Source organism: Salmo salar, chromosome ssa04 (assembly GCF_905237065.1).
Source record: "Salmo salar chromosome ssa04, Ssal_v3.1, whole genome shotgun sequence".
NCBI lineage: Eukaryota > Metazoa > Chordata > Actinopteri > Salmoniformes > Salmonidae > Salmo > Salmo salar.
Genome location: NC_059445.1, coordinates 14,265,851 through 14,293,044, shown reverse-complemented (window position 1 = coordinate 14,293,044; position 27,194 = coordinate 14,265,851). Strand labels below are relative to the sequence as shown.

Below are 27,194 nucleotides of genomic sequence, written 5' to 3'. Positions count from 1 at the left end.
AGTCATAGTAGCAGCATCAGTTGTAGCAGCATCAGTTGTAGCAGCATCAGTCGTAGCAGCATCAGTCGTAGCAGCATCAGTAGTAGCTGCATCAGTCGTGGTCATAGTAGTAGCAGCATCAGTCGTGGTCATAGTAGTAGTAGTAGCAGCATCAGTAGTAGCAGCATCAGTCGTAGCAGCATCAGTAGTAGCAGCATCAGTAGTAGCAGCATCAGTCGTGGTCATAGTAGTAGTAGCAGCATCAGTCGTGGTCATAGTAGTAGTAGCAGCATCAGTAGTAGTCATAGTAGTAGCAGCAGTAGTAGCAGCATCAGTCGTAGTCATAGTAGCAGCAGCAGTAGTAGCAGCATCAGTCGTAGTCATAGTAGCAGCAGCAGTAGTAGCAGCATCAGTCGTAGTCATAGTAGCAGCAGCAGTAGTAGCAGCATCAGTCGTAGTCATAGTAGCAGCAGCAGTAGTAGCAGCATCAGTCGTAGTCATAGTAGCAGCATCAGTCGTAGTCATAGTAGCAGCATCAGTAGTAGTCATAGTAGCAGCAGCAGTAGTAGCAGCAGCAGTAGTAGTCATAGTAGCAGCAGCAGTAGTAGCAGCATCAGTCGTAGTCATAGTAGCAGCAGCAGTAGTAGCAGCATCAGTCGTAGTCATAGTAGCAGCAGCAGTAGTAGCAGCATCAGTCGTAGTCATAGTAGCAGCAGCAGTAGTAGCAGCATCAGTCCTAGTAGCAGCAGCAGTAGTAGCAGCATCAGTCGTAGTCATAGTAGCAGCAGCAGCAGTAGTAGCAGCAGCAGTAGTAGCAGCATCAGTCGTAGTCATAGTAGCAGCAGCAGTAGTAGCAGCAGCAGTCCTGTGTGGCTCAGTTGGTAAGAGAATGGCTCCAGCAATGTTATCGTCATGGGTTAGATTCCTGCAGGGAAAAAGCATCTGGTAAGTAGAATAGATACGGTACACTTGTGTGTTTTTTGTGTTACTTGAGTTCCCAACTGGAGAAATAAAAAAACGTCACATTAGGGTACTAAATAATTGAGTGACCTCCGAGAGTTGAAATACGATGCTATTTATAGGGCCCAACAGAAAGGTCATTGAGGTGGAGTGAGTTTGTGTGTGTAAGCACCGCGTCCACTGCGTCTTGAGGGTTGTTTTTGTTCCGGTGGAGTACGGTCGGAGGGGTGTGTGTGCATGTGTGTGCGCGCGCAAGTCATCTGTAAAAGAGTTGGTGTGTGTGTGTAGGCCTCGCCAGGGCCACAGTGAAGCGTGCTGTCCCTGTCTGATCCAACACGGCCTGAACACACTCCTAATTAGAGGACGTCCTTCCAGGTGCTGACCAGGTTATACTTAGCCTGCCCGCTGACATCCGACACACACACACACACACACACACACACACACACACACACTCCACCATCGAGCCTGCCCGCTGACATCTGACAGTGTGACATTTCCAGCTGGTGGTGCTGCCGCGACCCCTAACCCCTTGACGTGAAAGTCACTGTCCCCCATTTGCACTCCTCCCACTAGGCCTCACGCCCCCCCCCCCGGGTTTAGGTCTAGCAGGTCCACCCACAGGGAGGTTCTGCCAGTGTGGCTCCTGTCCTCCCTTACCTGAGCGCTCTGTCCCCCTCTGTCCCTCCGGCGTGCATCATCATTAATCAGATGGCCGGAGCTGCCGCAGATTTATGACACGGGCGGGGGGGTGGCCCCACGGCAGGCCTGTGGCGGCCGGAGATGTTAGGTGTGACGGGAGGGGGTGAGGAGAGGGTGAGATGGGGTGAGTGAGGAGCAGGTGAGGGGGGATGAGCAGGGGAGCGGATCTATAGTGGGGCTGGAGGAAACTGGACAGCCGTCGACCCAAGAGTGATAACAGACCTATGTGTGTGTGTGTGTGTGTGTGTGTGTGTGTGTGTGTGTGTGTGTGTGTGTGTGTGTGTGTGTGTGTGTGTGTGTGTGTGTGTGTGTGTGTGTGTGTGTGTGTGTGTGTGTAGAGAGAGCAGTGAGAGATGGAGAGTAAGAGAACCATCACCACAAAGCATTGAGGCACCATTGGCCCCTGTGTTTTCTTGGCAGCGATCAGAAGTTGCTCCATGTCTAATTATTAATTATTCATCTGAGGCGGGATTAGATGTGACCCAGTTTCCCTACAAACACACACACACACACATATACATATATATATATATATACACACACACACACACACACACACACACACACACACACACACACACACACACACAGAGTGTATCTACACTCTGCAGATAATATTTAGTTTCATTATTATCTGTTTATTAGCAAGCCAAACTTAACTGAATGGCTTTTTGGTGTGAGTGAAATAAAGATGGAGAGAAAGAGAAGAGGAGGAGTGGATTTGGTTAGAGATGCCCTGCGGACCTGGACAGAGTGAGAGAGAGAGAGAGAGAGAGAGAGGGAGTCAGTCATTAGGTCCTACCATCTGTGCTGGCCCACTGTGCTCCAGGATCCTAGGATTCACTGTTCACTGATGGTCCAGACCAGGGACTTTTAGTTCTCTCTCTAAATAACAAACTGCTTACAAAACCTACTCTCATCCTCAATCTGATCGTCTCTCTCTCTCACACACATGTTAATGGTCAGTGTGTGTTTGGTGTGTGTGACTATGTTCCTGTGTGACTTTGTGTGTGGTTTGAGGTACAAACTAAGAACACAGAAGACAGTAGAATGCAGACACACCACGTGTTGTGCCATGTGACCAGCGTTATGTTATTGTTGGGTTTATGTGATCAACTGCCACATGGAGAAAACCCCAGTTGAACCCTGCTCTTCTGCCACAGTCCACACTGTATCATTCCACAAATAGTTGAGGATCTCTCACACACAACCCTCCTCAACCCTCTCTCTGTCTACCCTCTCTCTGTCCTCGTCGTCCCTCTCATTCCTCTTGACCCTCACCTCTCTCACCAATCTGGCTCTACCCTCTCTCCCTTTTCCCTCCCACCTCTTCCCCTCTCTCCTTCTCACTTTTTCCTCCTCTCCAACCTTCTCGCTGTCCTCTCTCACTCTCTCTCTCTCTCTCTCTCTCTCTCTAACCCTCCCCCTCTCTCTCTCTCTCTCTCTCTCTCTAACCCTCCCCCTCTCTCTCTCTCTCTCTCTCTCTCTCTCTCTAACCCCCTCCCCCCTCTCTCTCTCTCTCTCTCTCTCTCTCTCTAACCCTCCCCCCTCTCTCTCTCTCTCTCTCTCTCTCTAACCCTCCCCTCTCTCTCTCACCCCCTTCCCCCTCTCTCTCTCTCTCTCTCTCTCTCTCTCTCGCTCTCTCTCTCACCCCCTTCCCCCCTCTCTCTCTCTCTCTCTCTGTAACCCCCTCTCTCTCTCTAACCCCCTCCTCTCTCTCTCTCTAACCCCCTCCCCTCTCTCTCTCTCTCTCTCTCTCTCTCTCTCTCTGTAACCCCCCTATATCTCTCTAACCCCCCTCCACTCTCTCTCTCTCTCTCTCTCTCTCTCTCTGTAACCCCCTCTCTCTCTGTAACCCCCTCCTCTCTCTCTCTCTGTAACCCCCCCCCCTCTCTCTCTCTCTCTCTCTCTCTGTAACCCCTCTCTCTCTCTAACCCCCTCCCCCCCCTCTCTCTCTCTCTCTCTCTCTCTAACCCTCCCCCCTTTCTCTCTCTCTCTCTCTCTAACCCTCTCCCCCCTCTCTCTCTCGCTCTCTTTCTCTAACCCTCTCCCCTCTCTCTCTCTCTCTCTCTCTCTCTCTATAACCCCCCTCTCTCTCTCTAACCCCCTCCCTCTCTCTCTCTCTCTCTCTCTCTCTGTAACCCTCCCCCCTTTCTCTCTCTCTCTCTCTCTAACCCTCTCCCCCCTCTCTCTCTCGCTCTCTTTCTCTAACCCTCTCCCCCTCTCTCTCTCTCTCTCTCTCTCTCTCTCGCTCTCTTTCTCTAACCCTCCCCCCTCACTCTCTCTCTAACCCTCCCCCCTTTCTCTCTCTGTCTCTCTCTCTCTCTAACCCTCTCTCTCTCTCTCTCTCTCTCTCTAACCCTCCCCCTCTCTCTCTCTCTCTCTCTCTCTCTAACCCTCCACCTCTCTCTCTCTCTCTCTCTCTCTCTCTCTCTCACCCCTTCCCCCTCTCTCTCTCTATCTGTAACCCCCCTCTCTCTCTCTAACCCCCTCCTCTCTCTCTCTAACCCCCTCCCCCTCTCTCTCTCTCTCTCTCTCTCTCTCTGTAACCCCCTCTATCTCTTTAACCCTCTCCCCCCCTCTCTCTCTCTCTCTCTAACCCCCTCCCCTCTCTCTCTCTCTCTCTCTCTCTCTCTGTAACCCCCTCTATCTCTTTAACCCTCTCCCCTCTCTCTCTCTCTCTCTCTAACCCTCTCCCCCTCTCTCTCTCTCTCTAACCCTCCCTCTCTCTCTGTATCTCTCTCTCTAACCCTCTCTCTCTCTCTCTCTCTCTCTCTCTCTCTCTCTCTCTCTCTCTCTCTAACCCTCTCTCTCTCTCTCTCTCTCTCTCTAACCCTCCCCCTCTCTCTCTGTATCTCTCTCTCTCTCTAACCCTCTCCCCCTCTCTCTCTGTATCTCTCTCTCTCTAACCCTCTCTTTCTCTAACCCTCTCTCTCTCTCTAACCCTCCCCTCTCTCTCTGTATCTCTCTCTCTCTAACCCTCTCTCTCTCTAACCCTCTCTTTCTCTAACCCTCTCTCTCTCTCTAACCCTCTCTCTCTCTCTAACCCCCCCCTCTCTCTAACCCTCTCCCCCCCCCTCTCTCTGTATAGCGGCCAACCAGAAGGAAGCCCTGAAGGCTCCACAGTCCTTCCATCTGAAGCAGGAACCCCGGGCAGAGGAAGAGGAGGAAGAGGTGCGGAGGAGCCCCCGGAGCCAGCCCAGCTACTCCTCCTTCTACCAGGAGCAGGGCGCGGCGCTGGGGGCCACAGGGCCAGCAGAGGTCACAGCAGACAGTGGGGGCCACAGGGCGACCCTGAAGGGACGGGAGGGAAGCCCCATGGGGAACAAGAACAGTCTCCTCAGCCAGGACATCAACTTCAAGGTGGCGTCGGAGCTGCTGATGAAGCTATCAGGTAAGGTAATGGGCTGTGTGTGGGTTGGGGGGAGGTATTGTGTGTGTGTGTGTGTGTGTGTTCAGGGTTAGAAGTGATGTATTTGACAGCACAATGCACACATTAACAGCCAATTTTATCGTAAAAAATAATTAGAACGTAGTTGATGTTTCTCAATATAGGATAGTGCAAGTAGAGATTGGATTGAATTCAAATGAGCTCCACAAACCGTAACTTGACCTATGTACTGACAAGGCGTGCAAGTCTTAAAACTCTACTCAGTGATCTCTCACATTTGTGTAGCTAATAAAGAATTCAGCCATGTTGATCTGGAGATTGCAGTGAAAGGTAATCCTCAATCTATTCTGCTCTTGACTGGGTCAACATGGGACAGTTACAGTGCCTTAAATCAGCCAATAGGAATTAATCAGTAGAGAGGTCAAAGGTGACCCAGGTCACTGCCATGTAATGACATGGGTAAAAGCATTGTATATAGAGAAGTAAAATGGAACAGTTGTCAAAGGTGAGGCACAGTACAGGTGAAAACCATTGTACTGTGAAATGTTTATATCTCTTACACTGAGATTCAAAGCTCTCTATTTTGGCACCAAAGCCTTTGTGTCCTCCCATGGTAATATCCAGGTCAAAGTCCTCTCTCAACACCTCTGTTCTCTTTCTCTCCCTCCTGCGTATTCCTCTCCACTTCCTTCTGTTTTCCTCTCTCTCCCCCGGTTTCTGTTCTCTCTCCTTCCCTCCTGCCTCCGCCTCCTCAAGTTTTTGTTGGGTGGAAGATGGGCAGAAGGGTCAATTATTTTTCATGTTGTTCAGTCAATATCCTTTTCCCGTCCTGCGGTCCCCCGTCCGAAACAAACCAATCGATAGCTGCTGGGTCCATCTCCAACGGTGCGCTTCAGTGAACCTCAAACCTGGCCCCCTCTCCCCCTCGCCCCTCTCTATGAAAACAGAGATGACGGAGGGAAGAAAGAACACCCTGTCCTAAACCGTCTTCTAGTTTTAGCATGTTCTCTGTTATTTCTGCTGCAGTACAGGTTATGTCATACGAGAGGCCCCTCTCACCCTCGACTATATGAGACAGAGATGGTGAAAGGATGGAAGGACTGAACAGAACACCCTGTCCTGAACCGTGTGCTAGATTCAGCATGCTTCATGTTATTCGCTGCTACGTAATTACAGTGTGTTATCACCAAAGTGTAGCCCATCTGCTTATTTTATTTTCAGATGAAAGTATGGTCAAGTGTGTGGCACAGATCAAGTGTGTGTGCTGGGCATGTGTTTGTCCACAGTGTGAGAGCTGAGTGCGTCTCTCCACTAATCAAGTGTCTAATTGGTTCAAGTGTGTGTCTGTGTGTCGCTTGCAGGTTGTGTGTGCTGTAGGTGTTGGTGGTGGGTGGGTGTTATCCTGTGTGTGATCTCTTGATTTCATGTGATTCCATGCTCCGAGGGAACAGTACTGTGTGTGTGTTTTGCTGCGGGGTGTAACACAGCAGTTGATAACAGTACAGTGATCTCTCATCTCATCCTGTACCCTCACACACCAGCTGCCATTGTGCTGTTCTCTTGTTCTCTCTGGGTCGCCCTGTGTCTACAGTGAGTCATAGACACTGCCTGGGAGCGCTGCTACACTACACACTACATTACACTATATACCACACACACACTATACATTGTGTGTGTGTGTGTGTGTGTGTGTGTGTGTGTGTGTGTGTGTGTGTGTGTGTGTGTGTGTGTGTGTGTGTGTGTGTGTGTGTGTGTGTGCGACAGAGATGGTGAGTGTGAGAGAGGAGGTGGGAAGTCTCTGAGTGATTCCTCCACTACTGCTGCTTGTCCTTTGTTCTGTTTCCTCACCTCATCATTCCCCACCTCTGGGCCGACATGCTCACCACACCACCACATCCTCCTTTAGCCTCCGCTAGCATTCAGAGCCCAAGCCGTTAGCCTGTCAGTGTAGTTAACATTGGCCAGTTAGCCTTTGTAATTTAGCAGCATGCGCCGAGAAAAATGAAGGATTCTAGCTTTAATACTTCAAATATCTTTCATTGTGCTCCCCCCCCGGAGCTTAGTAGAGAGAGTAGTGCCGTCGTCCATTGTCATGACAACAGCAGCGGGGTCGTCTGAGGGAGTTGGAGAGAAGGTTGTCTGGTGTGATGGCTGTGACAGTGAGTCTGGCCCCTCAGTCAGACGGCCTTGAGGTTAGAGAGAGTAACGGGGGAGGGCAAGGGGAAGGTCAACTCCGTATGAGTCATCTGCGTCACACGGCCACAAGGTTCCAAGGGCGTCTACTCCGTCACCTCTGACCCCTTGCCGAGGTCAACTCCGGCGCAGGGAGGCATGCTGCTGGCTGAAAGAAGGTCACATGGGTGCGATTGAGCACAGATTGAAAAAAAAACTGGAGATCTTACAATAGATTGGTTAAATAGATTGTTACCAGAGAGGCTCCGCCTTAAACCCACTAATATGGAATAGACTAGATGTAATTAAATGACCAGACTAGGTCATTTTCAGTTGACCAAGGCAACCATCAGGAGAGCAAAGAGGACTGACATCAAAACTGGCCACTGTGTACTGTAATGTGTTGCATCACTGCTTTAACTAGGTCACTTCTGTTTCTCTCTCTCTCCTTATCAAATGACGGTGGTGGCAGTAGCGCCCTGTCTCCACCCCCCACATCTGTTTTAAAACATGCTGTTAGCACGGTTAGCGTCTAGGGGCTAATTACAGTAGGGCTAAACAGTCCCCGGCGCTGCTGGCTAACGCCTGCTAGTGCCTGTTAGCAGATGGGTACTGGTATAGAGGGTACAGAAGGACATCAGGGGACTGGGAGGAGGGGTTTATGGGGGGGTACAGTGCCTTGAGTGATACCCTTTGTCCCAGGCAGGTAGGCTGGCAAAGTGTGGGTGATGATGTCCCTGCTACCCACTGTCCCTGGTTCCATCTCCCCCCTACCCCCCACCATGGGTGTGAAATCACACCCTTCTCCTAGCAGTGAGCCTATTTCCGTCCCAATATACCCCCCTCCGTTTCGTCCTTCGTCGCCCTCAATGCCCAAGGTCATTACCTTGCTAATTAAGACGAGTGTACCTGACATGGCGTCCCAGTTGGGGTCGTGTGGTTAAAGTGATGTGGGCTGTAGTAGAACCTGATGACGGCTTGTCAAAGAGATTGGAGTAGAGGATACACTCTCACACACATATACAGACCAGAATAAGAAAAAGCAGGGCGTAACTTTCACTGGGAAAGGCATTCCAGGTTAAGTTGGTTGAGAGAATGCCAGGAGTGTGCAAAGCTGTTATCAAGGCAAAGGGTGGCTACTTTGAAGAACCTCAAATATAAAATATATTTTCATTTGTTTAACACTTTTTTGGTTATATATATATACACACACACACACACACACACACACACACACACACACACACACACACACACACACACACACACAGTTGACGTCGGAAGTTTACATACACCTCAGCCAAATACATTTAAACCCAGTTTTTCACAATTCCTGACATTTAATCTTAGTAAAAATGCCCTGTCTTAGGTCAGTTAGGATCACCACTTTATTTTAAGAATGTGAAATGTCAGAATAATAGTAGAGAGAATTGATTAATTTCAGCTTTTATTTCTTTCATCACATTCCCAGTGGGTCAGAAGTTTACATGCACTCAATTAGTATTTGGTAGCATTGCCTTTAAATTGTTTAACTTTGGTCAAATGTTTCAGGTAGCCTTCCACAAGCTTGACACAATAAGTTGGGTGAATTTTGCCTCATTCCTCCTGACAGAGCTGGTGTAACTGAGTCAGGTTTGTAGGCCTCCTTGCTCACACACGCTTTTTCAGTTCTGCCCACAAATGTTCAATAGGATTGAGGTCAGGGCCTTGTGATGGCCACTCCAATACCTTGACTTTGATGTCCTTAAGCCATTTTGCCACAACTTTGGAAGTATGCTTGGGGTCATTGTCCATTTGAAAGACCCATTTGCGGCCAAGCTTTAACTTCCTGACTGATGTCTTGAGATGTTGCTTCAATATAGCCACATCATTTTCCTGCCTCATGATGCCATCTATTTTGTGAAGTGCACCAGTCCCTCCTGCAGCAAAGGACCCCCCACAACATGATGGTGCCACCCCCGTGCTTCACGGTTGGGATGGTGTTCTTCGGCGTGCAAGCCTCCCCCTTTTTTCTCCAAAAAGTACGATCTTTGATCCTATGTGCAGTTGCAAACTGTAGTCTGGCTTTTTTATGGCGGTTTTGGAGCAGTGGCTTCTTCCTTGCTGAGCGGCCTTTCAGGTTATGTTGATATAGGACTCGTTTTACTTTGGATATAGATACTTTTGTACCTGTTTCCTCCAGCATCTTCACAAGGTCCTTTGCTGTTGTTCTGGGATTGATTTGCACTTTCGCACTAAAGTACATTAATCTCTAGGAGACCGAACGCATCTCCGTCCTGAGCGGTGTGACGGCTGCGTGGTCCCATGGTGTTTATACTTGCGTACTATTGTTTGTACAGATGAACGTGGTACCTTCAGGCGTTTGGAAATTGCTCCCAAAGATGAACCAGACTTGTGGAGGTCTTTTTTCTGAGGTCTTGGCTGGTTTCTTTTGATTTTCCCATGATGTCAAGCAAAGAGGCACTGAGTTTGAAGGTAGTCCTTGAAATACATCCACAGGTACACCTCCAATTGACTCGAATGATGTCAATTAGCCTATCAGAAGCTTCTAAAGCCATGACATCATTTTCTGGAATTTTCCAAGCTGTTTAAAGGCACAGTCAACTTAGTGTATGTAAACTTCTGACCCACTGGAATTGTGATACAGTGAATTATAAGTGAAATAATCTGTCTGTAAACATTTGTTGGAAAAATTACTTATCATGCACAAAGTACAGTTGTGACCAAAAGTTTTGAAATTGACATAAATATACATTTTCACAAAGTCTGCTGCCTCAGTTTGTATGATGGCAATTTGCATATACTCCAGAATGTTATGAAGAGTGATCAGATGAGTTGCAATTAATTGCAAAGTCCCTCTTTGCCATGCAAATGAACTGAATCCCCTAAAAACATTTCCACTGCATTTCAGCCCTGCCACAAAAGGACCAGCTGACATCATGTCAGTGATTCTCTCGTTAACACATGTGTGAGTGTTGACGAGGACAAGGCTGGAGATCGCTCTGTCATGCTGATTGAGTTCGAATAACGACTGGAAGCTTCAAAAGGAGGGTGGTGCTTGGAATCATTGTTCTTCCTCTGTCAACCATGGTTACCTGCAAGGAAACACATGCCGTCATCATTGCTTTGCACAAAAAGGGCTTCACAGGCAAGGATATTGCCATTTCAAACATTTATCGGATCATCAAGAACTTCAAAGAGAGCAGTTCAATTGTTGTGAAGAAGGCTTCAGGGCGCCCAAGAAAGTCCAGCAAGCGCCAGGACCGTCTCCTAAAGTTGATTCAGTTGTGGGATCGGGGCACCACCAGTACAGAGCTTGCTCAGGAATGGCAGCAGGCAGGTGTGAGTGTATCTGCATGCACAGTGAGGCGAAGACTTTTGGAGGATGGCCTGGTGTCAAGAAGGGCAGCAAAGAAGCCACTTCTCTCCAGGTAAAACATCAGGAACAGACTGATATTCTGCAAAAGGTACAGGGATTGGACTGCTGAGGATTGGGTAAAGTCATTTTCTCTGATGAATCCCCTTTCCGGTTGTTTGGGGCATCCAGAAAAAAGCTTGTCCGGAGAAGACAAGGTGAGCGCTACCATCAGTCCTGTATCATGCCAACAGTAAAGCATCCTCAGACCATTCATGTGTGGGGTTGCTTCTCAGCCAAGGGAGTGGGCTCACGCACAATTTTGCCTAACACTGCCATGAATAAAGAATCGTACCAACACATCCTCCGAGAGTAACTTCTCCCAACCATCCAGGAACAGTTTGGTGACAAACACTGCCTTTTCCAGCATGATGGAGCACCTTGCCATAAGGCAAAAGTGATAGCTAAGTGGCTCAGGGAACAAAACATAGATATTTTGGGTCCATGGCCAGGAAACTCCCCAGACCTTAATCCCATTGGGAACTTGTGGTCAATCCTCAAGAGGCAGGTGGACAAACAAAAATCCACAAATTCTGACAAACTCCAAGCATTAATTATGCAAGAATGGGCTGCCATCAGTCAGGATGTGGCCCAGAAGTTAATTGACAGCATGCCAGGGTGGATTGCAGAGGTCTTGAAAAAGGGTAAACCCTGTAAATATTGACTCTTTGCATCAACTTCATGTAATTGTCAATAAAAGCCTTTGACACTTATGAAATGCTTGTAATTATACTTCAGTATTCCATAGTATCTAAAGACACTGAGGCAGCAGACTTTGTGAAAATTTATATTTGTCTCATTCTCAAAACTTTTGGCCACGACTGTAATGTCCTAACCGACTTGCCAAAACTATAGTTTGTTAACAAGAAATTTGTGGAGAGGTTGAAAAACGAGTTTTAATGACTCCAACCTAAGTGTATGTAAACTTCCGACTTCAACTGTGTGTGTGTGTGTGTGTGTGTGTGTGTGTGTGTGTGTGTGTGTGTGTGTGTGTGTGTGTGTGTGTGTGTGTGTGTGTGTGTGTGTGTGTGTGTGTGTGTGTGTGTGTGTACTGCTCAAAAAAATAAAGGGAACACTTAAACAACACATCCTAGATCTGATTGAAAGAAATAATCTTATTAAATACTTTTTTCTTTACATAGTTGAATGTGCTGACAACAAAATCACACAAAAATAATCAATGGAAATCCAATTTATCAACCCATGGAGGTCTGGATGTGGAGTCACACTCAAAATTTAAGTGGAAAACCACACTACAGGCTGATCCAACTTCTATGTAATGTCCTTAAAACAAGTCAAAATGAGGCTCAGTAGTGTGTGTGGCCTCCACGTGCCTGTATGACCTCCCTACAACGCCTGGGCATGCTCCTGATGAGGTGGAGGATGGTCTCCTGAGCGATCTCCTCCCAGACCTGGACTAAAGCATCCGCCAACTCCTGGACAGTCTGTGGTGCAACGTGGCGTTGGTGGATGGAGCGAGACATGATGTCCCAGATGTGCTCAATTGGATTCAGGTCTGGGGAACGGGCGGGGCCAGTCCATAGCATCAATGCCTTCCTCTTGCAGGAACTGCTGACACACTCCAGCCACATGAGGTCTAGCATTGTCTTGCATTAGGAGGAACCCAGGGCCAACCGCACCAGCATATGGTCTCACAAGGGGTCTGAGGATCTCATCTCGGTACCTAATGGCAGTCAGGCTACCTCCTCCTACCTACATGGAGGGCTGTGCGGCCCCCCAAAGAAATGCCACCCCACACCATGACTGACCCACTGCCAAACCGGTCATGCTGGAGGATGTTGCAGGCAGCAGAACGTTCTCCACGGCGTCTCCAGACTCTGTCACGTCTGTCACGTGCTCAGTGTGAACCTGCTTTCATCTGTGAAGAGCAAAGGGCGCCAGTGGCGAATTTGCCAATCTTGGTGTTCTATGGCAAATGCCAAACGTCCTGCACGGTGTTGGGCTGTAAGCACAACCCCCACCTGTGGACGTCGGGCCCTCATACGACCCTCATGGAGTCTGTTTCTGACCGTTTGAGCAGACACATGCACATTTGTGGCCTGCTGGAGGTCATTTTGCAGGGCTCTGGCAGTGCTTCTCCTGCTCCTCCTTGCACAAAGGCGGAGGTAGCGGTCCTGCTGCTGGGTTGTTGCCCTCCTACGGCCTCCTCCACGTCTCCTGATGTAGTGGCCTGTCTCCTGGTAGCACCTCCATGCTCTGGACACTACGCTGACAGACACAGCAAACCTTCTTGCCACAGCTCGCATTGATGTGCCATCCTGGATGAGCTGCACTACCTGAGCCACTTGTGTGGGTTGTAGACTCCGTCTCATGCTACCACTAGAGTGAAAGCACCGCCAGCATTCAAAAGTGACCAAAACATCAGCCAGGAAGCATAGGAACTGAGAAGTGGTCTGTGGTCCCCACCTGCAGAACCACTACTTTATTGGGGGTGTCTTGCTAATTGCCTTTAATTTCCACCTGTTGTCTATTCCATTTGCACAACAGCATGTGAAATTTATTGTCAATCAGTGTTGCTTCCTAAGTGGACAGTTTGATTTCACAGAAGTGTGATTGACTTGGAGTTACATTGTGTTGTTTAAGTGTTCCCTTTATTTTTTTGAGCAGTGTGTGTGTGTATATATATATATATATATATATATATATATATATATATACATACATACATACATACATACATACATACATACATACATACATACATACATACATACATACATACATACATATACTGAACAAAAATATAAACCCAACATATAAAATGCTGGTTTCATGCTCTGAAATAAAAGATCCCAGAAGTGTTCCATATGCACAAAAATGAGTTTACATCCCTGTTAGTGAGTATTTCTCCTTTGCCAAGATAATCCATCCACCTGACAGGTGGCACATCAAGAAGCTGATTAAACATTATGATCATTACGCAGGTGCGACCAGCCACCCGGACAGCTGGTGCAACTGAGAAGTATTTCTGTCTGTAATAAAACCCTTTTGTGGGGAAAAACTAATTCTGATTGGCTTTGCCTGGCTCCCCAGTCAGTGAGCCTGGCTCCCAAGTGGGTGGGCCTATGCCTTTCCAGGCCGACCCATGGCTGTGCCCCTGCCCAGTCATGTGAAATCAATCGATTAGGACCTAATGAATTTATTTCAGTGGACTGATTTCCTTAACTCAGTAAAAAAAACATTGAAATTGTTGCATGTTCCGTTTATACTTTTGTTCAGTATAGTTTAAACCGTACACTGACAATCAATTGTCCACACGTACCACATAACATTAATTGATTGGATTTATGAAGTGCAGGAAAACATGTTAATGTAGCCCAAGTAGTGGGTGGGAGGACATGACCCTGCCGTTTCATTTCATCACCACTGTGTTGCTGTTTCCTGATGCTAAGCCTGTTCCACTCTGCCTCAGTGCCCTGGCCGTGCCCTCTCTGTGCCCTCCTCCCTCCCTTTCTCCTTCATTTCCTCCCTCCCTGGTAGATCTAGTCTTACAGTGGCACTGATATCTTTAGGCCTTCATCCCCTTGGGGGACTATTGGGTCTTTGAACCCCCCCCCCCCCCTCCCGTAACAAACACACCACTCTCCATTAGTCTCTGTGCAAGTGTTGCATCATAATTGTACTGAATTGTTGAACGCTACAGTACCAGCTGATCTGGGAACAGATGAAGCAGCAGTATCACCCCTCCCGCTCCAGGCTGAATAAGAAGTAACTGGTCTAAGATCAGTCTCTGTCTGCTGCTGCTGTTTCGCTCCCCAGCTGACATGTTGTCTTCCACCACTGCATCCTTTTGAAGCAGCTGAACTCTTCACCCCTTTCTGAGCAGGTCGACCAGAGAGGGAGAGCGAGGGGATGAGGAGAGAGGATGTCATCTTATGACTCCTCCTCTTATCCGTCTCCTTCTCTCGCTCACTCATCTTTCTTCCTTCTCTCTCACCCTCAGGGTGTTCCTCTCCCTGGCACTCTCCTCCTTTTTTTTCATCCTTTCCTCTCATCCTCCCTCACTGCATCCATGTGTCTCTCCCAGCTCATCTCTGTATTCCCCCTCTGTCGATGCATCAAAGGTATACCTCGCAGTATGATAAGATAGCTTTACATGTGTTGAATCGGTAATGGCGTGGCTGTCTGGCTGTTAGCTGTAGGGCTTTACTGCTAGTCCTCTCCTCACCTATGTACACGCACACAGTCAGACTGGCTGTACGTTCTGATTGGAGCAGACACCGAAGGTCAAAGGTGAACAGCAAAACAGAGCAGCGCAGTCATTTTCACTCTGTCTCAAAAATGAATAATGCATTGTCAAGTAAAAGCAGACATGTATTTGTCCGATAAAATGTGATATGTACAGTGTGTTAATATAACCTGATATAGAGAGAAGATTATAGTATACTAGATAGCATATGGCTGTCTCTAAAGATACAGAATATATTAGCATGTAGCCTAAACACAATCCACACAATGTCAACATAATATACATTGGACTATGTATAGCCTACCTGTGTCATACATTGAGCGGATAAGGAATATGACAAAGAAAGCATTGTCAAGTAAACGTGATATCTATACATTAGACCAGGGTTTTCCAAACCGTTCCTGTAGAGCTACCCTCCTGTAGGTTTTCACTCCAACCCTGTTCCTGGAGAGCTACCCTCCTGTAGGTTTACACTCCAACCCTGTTCCTGGAGAGCTACCCTCCTGTAGGTTTACACTCCAACCCTAATCTAGCACACCTGCTTCTAATAAATATCTGGTTGATAAACTGAATCAGGTTAGTTACAACTGGGGTTGGAGTGAAAACCTACAGGAGGGTATCTCTCCAGGAACAGGGTTGGAGTGAAAACCTACAGGAGGGTAGCTCTCCAGGAACAGGGTTGGAGTGAAAACCTACAGGAGGGTAGCTCTCCAGGAACAGGGTTGGAGTGAAAACCTACAGGAGGGTATCTCTCCAGGAACAGGGTTGGAGTGAAAACCTACAGGACAGTATCTCTCCAGGAACAGGGTTGGATTGTAAACCTACAGGAGGGTATCTCTCCAGGAACAGGGTTGGAGTGAAAACCTACAGGAGGGTATCTCTCCAGGAACAGGGTTGGATTGTAAACCTACAGGAGGGTATCTCTCCAGGAACAGGGTTGGAGTGAAAACCTACAGGAGGGTATCTCTCCAGGAACAGGGTTGGAGTGATAACCTACAGGAGGGTGTCTCTCCAGGAACAGGGTTGGAGTGATAACCTACAGGAGGGTAGCTCTCCAGGAACAGGGTTGGAGTGAAAACCTACAGGAGGGTGTCTCTCCAGGAACAGGGTTGGAGTGAAAACCTACAGGAGGGTAGCTCTCCAGGAACAGGGTTGGAGTGAAAACCTACAGGAGGGTATCTCTCCAGGAACAGGGTTGGAGTGAAAACCTACAGGAGGGTAGCTCTCCAGGAACAGGGTTGGAGTGAAAACCTACAGGAGGGTGTCTCTCCAGGAACAGGGTTGGAGTGAAAACCTACAGGAGGATATCTCTCCAGGAACAGGGTTGGAGTGAAAACCTACAGGAGGGTATCTCTCCAGGAACAGGGTTGGAGTGAAAACCTACAGGAGGGTATCTCTCCAGGAACAGGGTTGGAGTGAAAACCTACAGGAGGGTAGCTCTCCAGGAACAGGGTTGGAGTGAAAACCTACAGGAGGGTGTCTCTCCAGGAACAGGGTTGGAGTGAAAACCTACAGGAGGGTAGCTCTCCAGGAACAGGGTTGGAGAGCCCTGCATTAGACAGTACATAGCCTACCTGTGTACATTCAGAGCATTACAGTGTATGGTACCATACAACACCGTATATGATCAGTCATAGCTGTGCAAGTGAGAGATTCTACACTACAGTACAGTGGTAGTGGGAGTTATCAGGTCACAACCCCTCTACTGGCTGTTAGAGGTGAACTGCTGTAGTGTTCCACTGCTCCTACACTAGAGGGGATGATACACACACACACACACACACACACACACACACACACACACACACTTAGGAACAGGATTCAGCTTTTTATGGCACCAGAACATAATGTTATAACCCTGGACATACAGTGCAGTGTGTAGTGTGTGTGTTTTATTGTGCTAGATAGGTAAGTGAAGGCCATGCAATTTGACACAAAAAAAGACCGCTTAGACCCCCTACTTTGATGTGTTTTCACTGCGAGAGTGTGTTTATCTACTTTCTGAGCATGTGTGTGTGTGTGTGTGGGCAAAATGTTTGTGTGTGTGACTGTCTGACCGCTCAATGAATCTCAGCTGTGATGCAAGTGTGCTTATCCCAGCTCTCTCTTGCTTCGTGTGTGTGTGTGTGTGCGTGTGTGTGTGGGGCTCTCAGCAGTCCGCTCAGCCCCTGATGGCAGGGGTGGTGAACCCCATGCGGGAGCGTGCATGAGACTGCCTGTCCCTTGGTTGACCCCGGCCTCGCAGCGCTCCCCCCCCCCCCCCCCTCCACGACCGCTCTGCTCTTGCCAGGCTCTGGGCACCTGATTAAGGGATTAGTCTGCCGATGGTTGTCAGTTGTGTCTCCGGGGGGGGGGGGCGTGGGGTCGGCTAGGCTACCACCGCCCCCCGAAACCTGGGTCCGGAAAGAGAACGCACTCAGGTGGACGCGCACCCATACATCATGTAAACACACAGGCACACTGGTCCGACCGCACACACACTGTACACACACACACACACACACTGGTGCGCTAGCATGCACCTGGGTGAGCATTTCACTGTTGGTCCACACCTGTTGTTTACAAAGCATGTCGCAAATAACATTAGATTTGATGCACACTGGCACACTCACACACACTTTCAACTCCGAATGTAAACGCACCACTCAGGCACGCACCTTGCCACATACACACACGATGTAGGCCGGGTTCAGACAACGGTGACTAGCCACGCCCCACCCAGGCTCAGTCATCCAGGAGAGGAGAGGTCACAGAGAGGGCAGGGTCATCACTGGGTTACTGCTGCCTCCTCACCCTTCCCTGCCTCCTTCCCCCCTCTCTCGCTCTCTTTCTCCTACACTGCTGACCTCAGCCTACCCTCTCACCCCTCCCTCTTTCCCTCCTTTCTCTCTCCCCCTTCCATCTCTCTCTCCCCATCTCTCTCCTGTACTCCTGACCTCCCCCTCCCACCTCTTCCCCCCTCGCTACTGGCCCAATTTCATATATCCATAATCACCATGAGCAGCCGTGTCAGCATGGCTGGAGCTCCCTGCTGCTCCTCACCCCACACACACACACACACACACACACACACACACACACACACACACACACACACACACACACACACACACACACACAACCTGGACGAGACAGTCAAAATCTGTTACCTCAGAGATCCTGATGCCGTGTACTGCCGGCCACCGGGACTATTTTTAGTGTCTGCTATTTGGCTAACCTCTTGAACACTCTGATAACCGGAGCGATGGGGAGGTTGGGGGGAGGTTACGGGAAGGTTTTCCCTCCGTTAGGGATTCTCTAACCAACGTTGTTGTTTTATTTCAACACTGATTTTTCAAATCTCCTAAGAGATGTCCTGATTTACAAAAACTTGATATGCAAAGACAACGACCGCTGTTGAATCAGAAGTGTTCCTTCATTTGACGGCAGCTGATGCAAAAGGTTTGAAAGGTTTTCAAGTGCCCATAGGGCTGGAATGAGGTTACTGTTCTACTGTTTCATATTTAATGGTGGTAGCATATTTTCTGTTTTGTGTGCTTCACTGAGCCACACACACACACACCATACACTATCCTCTTTCCTGTATGTTGTGTGCTTCTGTGAATATATATATATATACACACACACACACACACACACACACACACACACACACACACACACACCAGTGAACCTGTACAGGCTGCCTAGCTCCCTGAGCCAGTGAGTGACCTGGTGATGCCCTCTAGCCCTACTTAATCACATAACTAGACAATATCCACTATGGTCCAGGCTTTATTAAAAAAAAAATGGAATTCCAACCATTTTCATTTGGTTTCAGACTCGTATTATTTGGAAGAGGTTGAGTGAGGACAGTCCGGAGTTTAGAGAGCTCCTGATGGATGGAGATTGGAGTATGAATGGAATGAGAGATCTTGTCTGTGTCTGATTAAATGTACAGAATGTCCTCAGGGTACGTTCAAGGCTTTAACAAGGTTCTTTAAGGTTATTTCTCTTTGAACATCCATGAGGTAGTATGAAGTCTATGTAGGGTTTGTATGATAAATTAACTTAGCTATCTATATTTTGAGAATGAGACACATCCATGCATCATCTGTAAAATGCAGAGATTAGGACATTACCGGGAATCAAATCCACTTACTAGTCAGCTTTGAGGAAAGCCAGTGGAGTTGTATGCAGTATAAATATATTATAACCTTTTGGATAAAACAGAACTGGCTTTTCTCAAACTATAAGGCAAATGACTTCCCTCACTAATATATATATAGTGAGGGAAGTATATATATATATATATATATACACACACATTGCCACCTGCTCTTTCCATGACATAGACTGACCAGGTGAATCCAGGTTAAAGCCATGATCCCTTATTCCCGTGTTTATCAAGAATGCTCCCCCACCCAAAGGACATCCAGCCAACTTAACACAACTGTGGGAAGCATTGAAGTCAGCATCCCTGTGAACGCTTTCGACACCTTGTAGAGTCCATGCCCTGATGAATTGAGGCTGTTCTGAGGGCAAAGGGAGGATGCAACTCAAAATTAGGGAGGTGTTCCTAATGTTTGGTGTACTCAGTGTAGATAGGTGTCACAGGAATGCATAGAGTCAACCCTGTCACTCACTGTCCCTCTCATCCAATCCCCTACCCCAGAAAGCAACAAGGACGCCGCCCACTACCAGAAGGTGACGGTGAAGGCGGAGCCTATGGAGGTGGACCCGGCCAGCGGCCCGGCCCCGCCCCCTTCTCACCTTCAGGCCTTCAGCACTTTAGGGCCGTGTGAGAAGAGCGAGCCAATGGCCAGCCTCCCTGAGGCGTTGTCCCGCCCCCAGAAGCAAGACCTCTTCTCCCAGGACATATCGGTGAAAATGGCCTCCGAGCTCCTCTTCCAACTCTCAGGTGCGCAATGTTCTCTATGATACACAACACACATACACATGTACACACACATGTACACACACACACATACTCTCACACAGCTCCCTGACTACAATCACACACACCTCTCTCTGGCACCTCAGTGCTCAGTGTCAACCTTGAAATGTGGTGTGATACTTAGCCATAAAACCTATATGTTTCTCTTCTGATCTCTGGAGGCTCTGCGGTTAGGGGACACTATATATTACCTGTAATGTAGCTCTGTAGGTTTTATACACATTTCTTCTCTGCTTGGCTGTAACCATGACATTGAGGCGGCAGACAGCTGTTTGTATTGCCTGATGGCAGAGCACTGAAGTGGAGCCTGCGTCCCCCAAGATGGGGTTGGGGGGGGGTACAGGAGACCCAGGCCATGCCCCCCGGCTCTGATTGCTACGCCTAAATGCCTTACACAGTAGCACCTCGGAAATTGTGGCAAAAAAAATCTCTCTCCAGCGAGAGAGATGCACACACCGATGACCACGCAAGTACACAGACACACACACACACACACAGATACGCACGCAGACACACACAAGCCCCCATGGGGAGCAGTGTCTACAAAGTGCCTGTCTTCCCCCACGTCCCTCCCTCCTCTTCTCCTTCTCTCTATCCCTCCTCCTCTCTCTCTTTCTCGACTCCTTTTCAAACATGCCGGCTCAAGCACACTTGGCTGCACACACTAGCCCCCCTCCGCCCCTCTCTCAACTAGCCTCCCCCCCTTAAATTTCTCCCGTGTGGCATCACCATGGCAACGCGGAGAGACCTCTGTCCTTGGCGAACCGTTTGACGGAGCGCGGTGTTAGGGAGTGGGGGGCGCGGAGGGGTTAGGGAGTGGGGGGCGAGGAGGGGTTAGGGAGTGGGGGGCGAGGAGGGGTTAGGGAGTGGGGGGCGAGGAGGGGTTAGGGAGTGGGGGGCGAGGAGGGGTTGGGGGGGCAGCGACTAGAGCAGTGCCACCCAGGGAGCAAGAGGCTGCTATGATGAGGTCATCACTAGTAGGCTGCTGAAGCCGAGGGACAACCAAACACCTTCCCTGGGTTTTTTTACTTTGACCATAGAATTAGGAATTTGAATACTAGAATGGACGTGAACGTTCTTATGACAGCATAAAAGGTCAGCCATTTTGGTCATGGAGTTGGTCAACCAGTGTGCTGTGATAAGATATTGTGTAAAACAAAAATTTTGAAGATTGTCTGCACAGTATGTTTGTTAGCCAGTTTAAGTGGAATGATTCTAATAATTTTTCTAACTTTCTAATTTTTCAAACCAATATGCCAACATTCCATACTAACAATGCAGTCAATCCACAGCCACTGGCTGAAATCAGTTGATAGGATTTAGACAAGTTGTAAATGCAGCAAGTACTGATATTGTATCATATTATAAACACTCACAGCTTTCCAAGAAAACAAATATTGAGACATTTATGGTCCGTTTACATATATTTCATAGGCTATTTATACAGTCTAAAACCTGTACAAACTTTATAATTATATGACAATATTTTAGGTATAAAAAAAAAATAATCACATGCCTTTTATTTTTCTGTATAAGTGAAATCAGGAAATGCATCACCTATGCCTCTACTACCATTCATTCCAATTAGACTGGTTTGGATTTCTCCCTGGTCACAATGGCTGCCGTTTCTATACCATTCTGGAACTGTGAGGGTATATGGCATAGCCCCTCTAGCAATTTAATATGAGCTCTGACTTTGACCACTTAAAACAGTGTCTGCCAAGGCAACAGGACAACCATGCAACTTCCCTGGGTTTTTATACAGCATGTTACTATGACCACAATGTTACTATACGCTACAATCTGGGATTGGTCTTTCAGCAAAATGGTTAGGGAAATGTTACCCTTCTCAAATTCACAGACGGCGCTCTAGATGCAAGGACTGACCGTTGAACAGATTCCCAGATCCCAGATTGCACCTTTTTAAAGCAGTATCAGACCAATACTGACCACTCGGTCACGTTGCGTAATCAATATGCCCTGAATAACCGATTGGTGGTTCCATCATAACCACAAAGGGCTTGTTAATGATTTCTCATTGTTGTTAATGACCCTCTTTGATGTTGGGATGTTTTTTTGTGTTGCAGAGAAAGTCAGCAGAGCCAGCGACCACAAAGACAGCAACATGGTGGGCATAAGCAGGTGAGACAACAACAGAAATATGTTGTTTTGTCACATACACTGGAGAGGTGCAGTGAAAGGTGTTGTTTTACAGTGTCAGCCACAGGAGTATGGCGCCCTTGGAGCAAATTAGGGTTAAGTGCCTTGCTCAAGGGCACATTGACAGACTTTTCACCTTGTTGGCTCGGGGATTCAAACCAGCGACCATTCCACATGATGAACATAGTGGCTTCTTTTCCGCTTAGCTGCTATTTCCACAGTTAGTCTTTTTTTGGTATATGGCTTATGGTTTAGCATTGAGATTGGGAGGCCTGGAGCTCTGCAACTTCATTTTTTTACATATTGCTATCATATTTTAGCGTAAGCATTTGTTTGTCAGTTATTGAGCTGTTATAGCATGATACTGCTCTGACTGTGTCTGTGTGTGGTTGTGTGTTCACTCCTAGCCCCTTCCTGGACGAGCGTTTCAGACAATCCCCCTTCAGCCAGCGCTCCAAGTCCTCCTCCCCCGCAGAGGCCAGCTCCTCTGCTAGGACAGCCCTCCACGGTGAGAGACACACACACACACACACACACACACACACACACACATCATGGATAGACTGACACATACACACTTACTGTCAGATAGATGGACAGACAGATGCAATTCAGTGGGCAGACTACTATAGTGAGCCACACACTCAGAAAGACACACACACACACTCCAGACAGACACTCATAATGTAGACATGCAGCCAGAATGTTGGCCCTCACAGCTGATTACAGTAACCTCCCACCCTCCTCAGCCACATTTCCACCTCCCCAGGCCTCTCCTTGCTCTCTCACACATCTACCCAGCCACGAGGCCTCAACTCTGGCCAACCCTCTCTTCCTCCACCCCTCTTCCTCCCTCCCTCCACCTCCAGAGCCTCCACCTCCCATCTCACTCACACATCTACCCAGCCTTAGGGCTCCCTGCCCTGGACAGCCCTTCTCTCCCCTCCTCTCGCCCTGGAATGGGGATGCTCTGTGGCTGTCCCTGTGGTGCCTGCGGCAGGCAGGCAGAGATACAGAGGGTAATTAGCCTGTGCCAGCCTCACCCGTCTCTCCCTCCATCACCATCCACCAGTTAATTAAAATCTGATTGGCTTCTACGTGTCAAGGGTGTCCTGATAGTTAATTCGCCCAACCGACTGTCTCCCTTCCCTGGGTGCAACGTGCAGACCCGTGTCTTCACTCTTTCTCTCACCTTTTCTCTCTCACCTTTTATCTCTCTCTCTTCCTCTCTCTCTCTCTGTCTCTGTCTCTTCCCGGTGCCATCTTTTCTCTGCTTTCGAATTGCACTTTTCTCTTTTCCTGCTCCCTCTATCCCCTCTCTCCATATCTCGCTCTCATCTCTCCATCTTTGTCCCTCTCTATCCGACTGTCTCTCTCCTAGGGGTGCAGTCAGTCACACAGCTGTTCTGTGCTAAGGGTAGTGACCCTCCCCAGTGCTCCCATTAACCCAGTTTCCCAGTATCACCCCAGCACCACTCATTATCCAGACAGTTACTCTGAGAATCCCCTGTATTACTGAAACACCACTTTATGACAATTCAAACAGTTGCATGGTTGGATTTCATGATGACTGGTGCGTAGTACCGCTTTGCCCATACATTTCCACATTGATGAAAATGTGACCATCTCTGTGTGGCGGTAATTGTGGCTGTTTACAGCGTGTGTGTGTGTGTGTGTGTGTGTCGTGATGGTGGCGGCTGTCCTTCCACTCCCCCTGCCCCGGGTCAAGCTCCAGCCAGCCTTTCGGAGGCCGTGCGTCCGTCCCTCCCTCCCTCCTCCTCTCTCCCTCGTTCTCCAGCTCTAATAACACTAATTAAACCATTAACCACTTCAAGGCCCACGCCGGTCCTCTAATTGCCCGATTATCAGAGCTCTGGCTGGGGTTGCTGGGCCACCGTGGCCCCAGGATGGCCCCTAGACCCTGTCCATGGGCTTCAGTCACCCTGGATGACCCCCACCCGACCCTGCCTCGCCCAGCCTCTCACCCCCTCAGGACAGCTAATGTGATTATGTGGTCTGAGGAGATGAGATACAAGCCCCTTAAGGATCTCTGTGCCCATTCAGTACTAAGCCACACAAACGGAGGTGATAGGAGGAAGTGTAAGGGAGAAGCCAATCCAAGACCGGCGTGCGGGGGGGGCATCACCATGGTGAAGCCTGTCAGTGAGACTTAACAGACAAGGGGTTTGGTGAATCTTTGATAGAGCTCAGAGCATCACTACTCTGCAGCCACGGATTCAAGGGGTCAAGTCCTCATGTGGGTCATACTGATGTGTACTAATAAGTCATACACACACACCCCTACACCCTCCCCTCCACTCTGCCAACTCACATGCAGGGACACATATATACACACCCACCCACACACACGGCAGGTCCAGGGGCCCTTATGAGGAGTGACTCAGTCCCTACAGAAGGATTACAACTAAGGAATCTATTACTAGTTGTGTTATTACTATATAACCACTTGACTGAAATATTGTAGAATACCATCAGGGCACAGGCTTGTGTTTGGTTTAGTTTTGTGTGGATGAGGGTGTGCGTTGATGTGAGGGGTTTTATGATGGTGTGTAGTGCTCATTCACGGAGAGATTCCCACACTTCACTTCAGCTAGCTACAGACAGAGTAGGCTCTCTGCTCTCTTCCAACCAGCACATGTCCAGACAGATAAAGATGGAATTGTCTTTTAGCATCCCTCCCTCTGGTCTCTCTCCTTTCGTCGTACTCCTCCCTTCTCTTTTTTCAGAGAGCGAGAGCGAGAAGTCCAGACCTGTCAGCATACAACTCTAGCTAGACGTCCTTCAGACTTCTCCATCTCCCCCTCTGTCTTTCTCCAAGGCCAGTATATCTGTTCTTTAATGCCCCCACCATTAAATCTCCCCCAAAATACCAGATAATGGAGCCTCCTAGCCGCTCCCCCCCCCCAAAAAAAATGTCCCCATCAATCCACCAGCTTGCATCTGTTATGGCAACCTTCGTTAACAAAAATGAATTTAGTGGTGGAGGGTGACTCCAAGGAGCAATCACTAGCCTTCTTTATTTTGTCTTCCGCAGTTAACGCCAAGATGCCTGTACCTGCAGTCAGACTGAAAACAGTCTAGAAGATATTTCTGCAGTGATTTAACAGTAGATTCATGTTAGATGACAATAAGGTTATTTTTTGATTCTCTACTTCAAAAGAATGCAACACCATTGGCCCTTTGCAAAGCCCCGCCCCCCTTGGTTACTGTGGGTACAGGCATTTCTGTACGTACCATTTCACTATTATTAATAAGCTAACACCAGGTAAATAGTGGACTTAAAGGGGTGATTTCCTGTGTTCCCTATTAAATGTCCCTATGTGAAAGGCCATCCTGTGTGGAGTACGGTATAGTCAGTCCACTCTCCCCTTACCCTGTCACTGAGAACAATATGATCCTAGGTAGTGTGGTGCCAGGCGTCCATTTGAGACTAGCTGCATTGTGTCAAATGACGGAAACCCTCCCTGTCCACTTCTTTATTTATTTACCCGATGGAGGAGAGGGGGATAAAGAGAGAGGAGGAGTGGCATGGAATCCTAATTGAGAGTGGTGCCTTCAACAGAAGGTTAATTCTATATCTCTTCTTGTCATGTTCTCCCTTTTCTCTCACTTTCTCTTCCTCTCTCACGCTTTCCCCACACCTCCGTGCCTCTCTCTCCTCTTCTCTCTCTCTCTCTCTCTCTCTCTCTTCTCTCTCTCCTCTCTCTCCTCTCTCTCCTCTCTCTCTCTATAATGCGTTCTCGCTCTCACTTGCTCCATCCCTGCTGTGTCCCTGGGTGGTAGTGTATATAGTCTGATTAGCATGGACAACCACACACTAGAGAGGGCTTAGGACTGATGGGTGATGGAGGACACAGAGAGAGAGAGAATATCAAGGGGCACAGTGTGGTATAGTCTGATTATCATGGAGGTGATGAGAACTTGAGGAGGCTATAGTGTTGGTATGAGAAAGATGGTGGGTTGGAGTAATTTGGAGCAAGGTTGAGGGTTGGAGTAATTTGGAGCAAGGTTGAGGGTTGGAGTAATATGGCGCAAGGTTGAGGGTTGGAGTAATATGGAGCAAGGCTGAGGGTTGGAGTAATATGGAACAAGGTTGAGGGTTGGGGTAATATGGAGCAAGGTTGAGGGTTGGAGTAATATGGAGCAAGGTTGAGGGTTGGAGTAATATGGAGCAAGGTTGAGGGTTGGAGTAATATGGAGCAAGGTTGAGGGTTGGAGTAATTTGGAGCAAGGTTGAGGGTTGGAGTAATTTGGAGCAAGGTTGAGGGTTGGAGTAATATGGAGCAAGGTTGAGGGTTGGAGTAATATGGAGCAAGGTTGAGGGTTGGAGTAATTTGGAGCAAGGTTGAGGGTTGGAGTAATTTGGAGCAAGGTTGAGGGTTGGAGTAATTTGGAGCAAGGTTGAGGGTTGGAGTAATATGGCGCAAGGTTGAGGGTTGGAGTAATATGGAGCAAGGCTGAGGGTTGGAGTAATATGGAACAAGGCTGAGGGTTGGAGTGATATGGAACAAGGTTGAGGGTTGGAGTAATATGGAGCAAGGTTGAGGGTTGGAGTAATATGGAGCAAGGTTGAGGGTTGGAGTAATTTGGAGCAAGGTTGAGGGTTGGAGTAATTTGGAGCAAGGTTGAGGGTTGGAGTAATATGGAGCAAGGTTGAGGGTTGGAGTAATATGGAGCAAGGTTGAGGGTTGGAGTAATATGGAGCAAGGTTGAGGGTTGGAGTAATTTGGAGCAAGGTTGAGGGTTGGAGTAATTTGGAGCAAGGTTGAGGGTTGGAGTAATTTGGAGCAAGGTTGAGGGTTGGAGTAATTTGGAGCAAGGTTGAGGGTTGGAGTAATTTGGAGCAAGGTTGCGGGTTGGAGTAATATGGAGCAAGGCTGAGGGTTGGAGTAATTTGGAGCAAGGTTGAAGTAATTTGGAGCAAGGTTGAGGGTTGGAGTAATATGGAGCAAGGTTGAGGGTTGGAGTAATATGGAGCAAGGCTGAGGGTTGGAGTAATATGGTGCAAGGTTGAGGGTTGGAGTAATATGGAGCAAGGTTGAGGGTTGGAGTAATATGGTGCAAGGTTGAGGGTTGGAGTAATATGGAGCAAGGTTGCGGGTTGGAGTAATATGGAGCAAGGCTGAGGGTTGGAGTAATTTGGAGCAAGGTTGAAGTAATTTGGAGCAAGGTTGAGGGTTGGAGTAATATGGAGCAAGGTTGAGGGTTGGAGTAATATGGAGCAAGGCTGAGGGTTGGAGTAATATGG

General features: G+C 48.3%; 1 protein-coding gene across 1 annotated transcript in view; it reads left to right on the top strand.

The window, feature by feature from the left end:
- The window catches only part of LOC106610221 (zinc finger protein 827), a 117,220-nt gene that overhangs the window by 63,514 nt on the left and 26,512 nt on the right, over positions 1-27,194 (top strand). Inside the window, 4 exon segments of the mRNA XM_045717618.1 lie at positions 4,733-5,035; positions 19,484-19,729; positions 21,853-21,907; positions 22,333-22,433. Coding sequence (XP_045573574.1) covers positions 4,733-5,035; positions 19,484-19,729; positions 21,853-21,907; positions 22,333-22,433 — 705 coding nt within the window.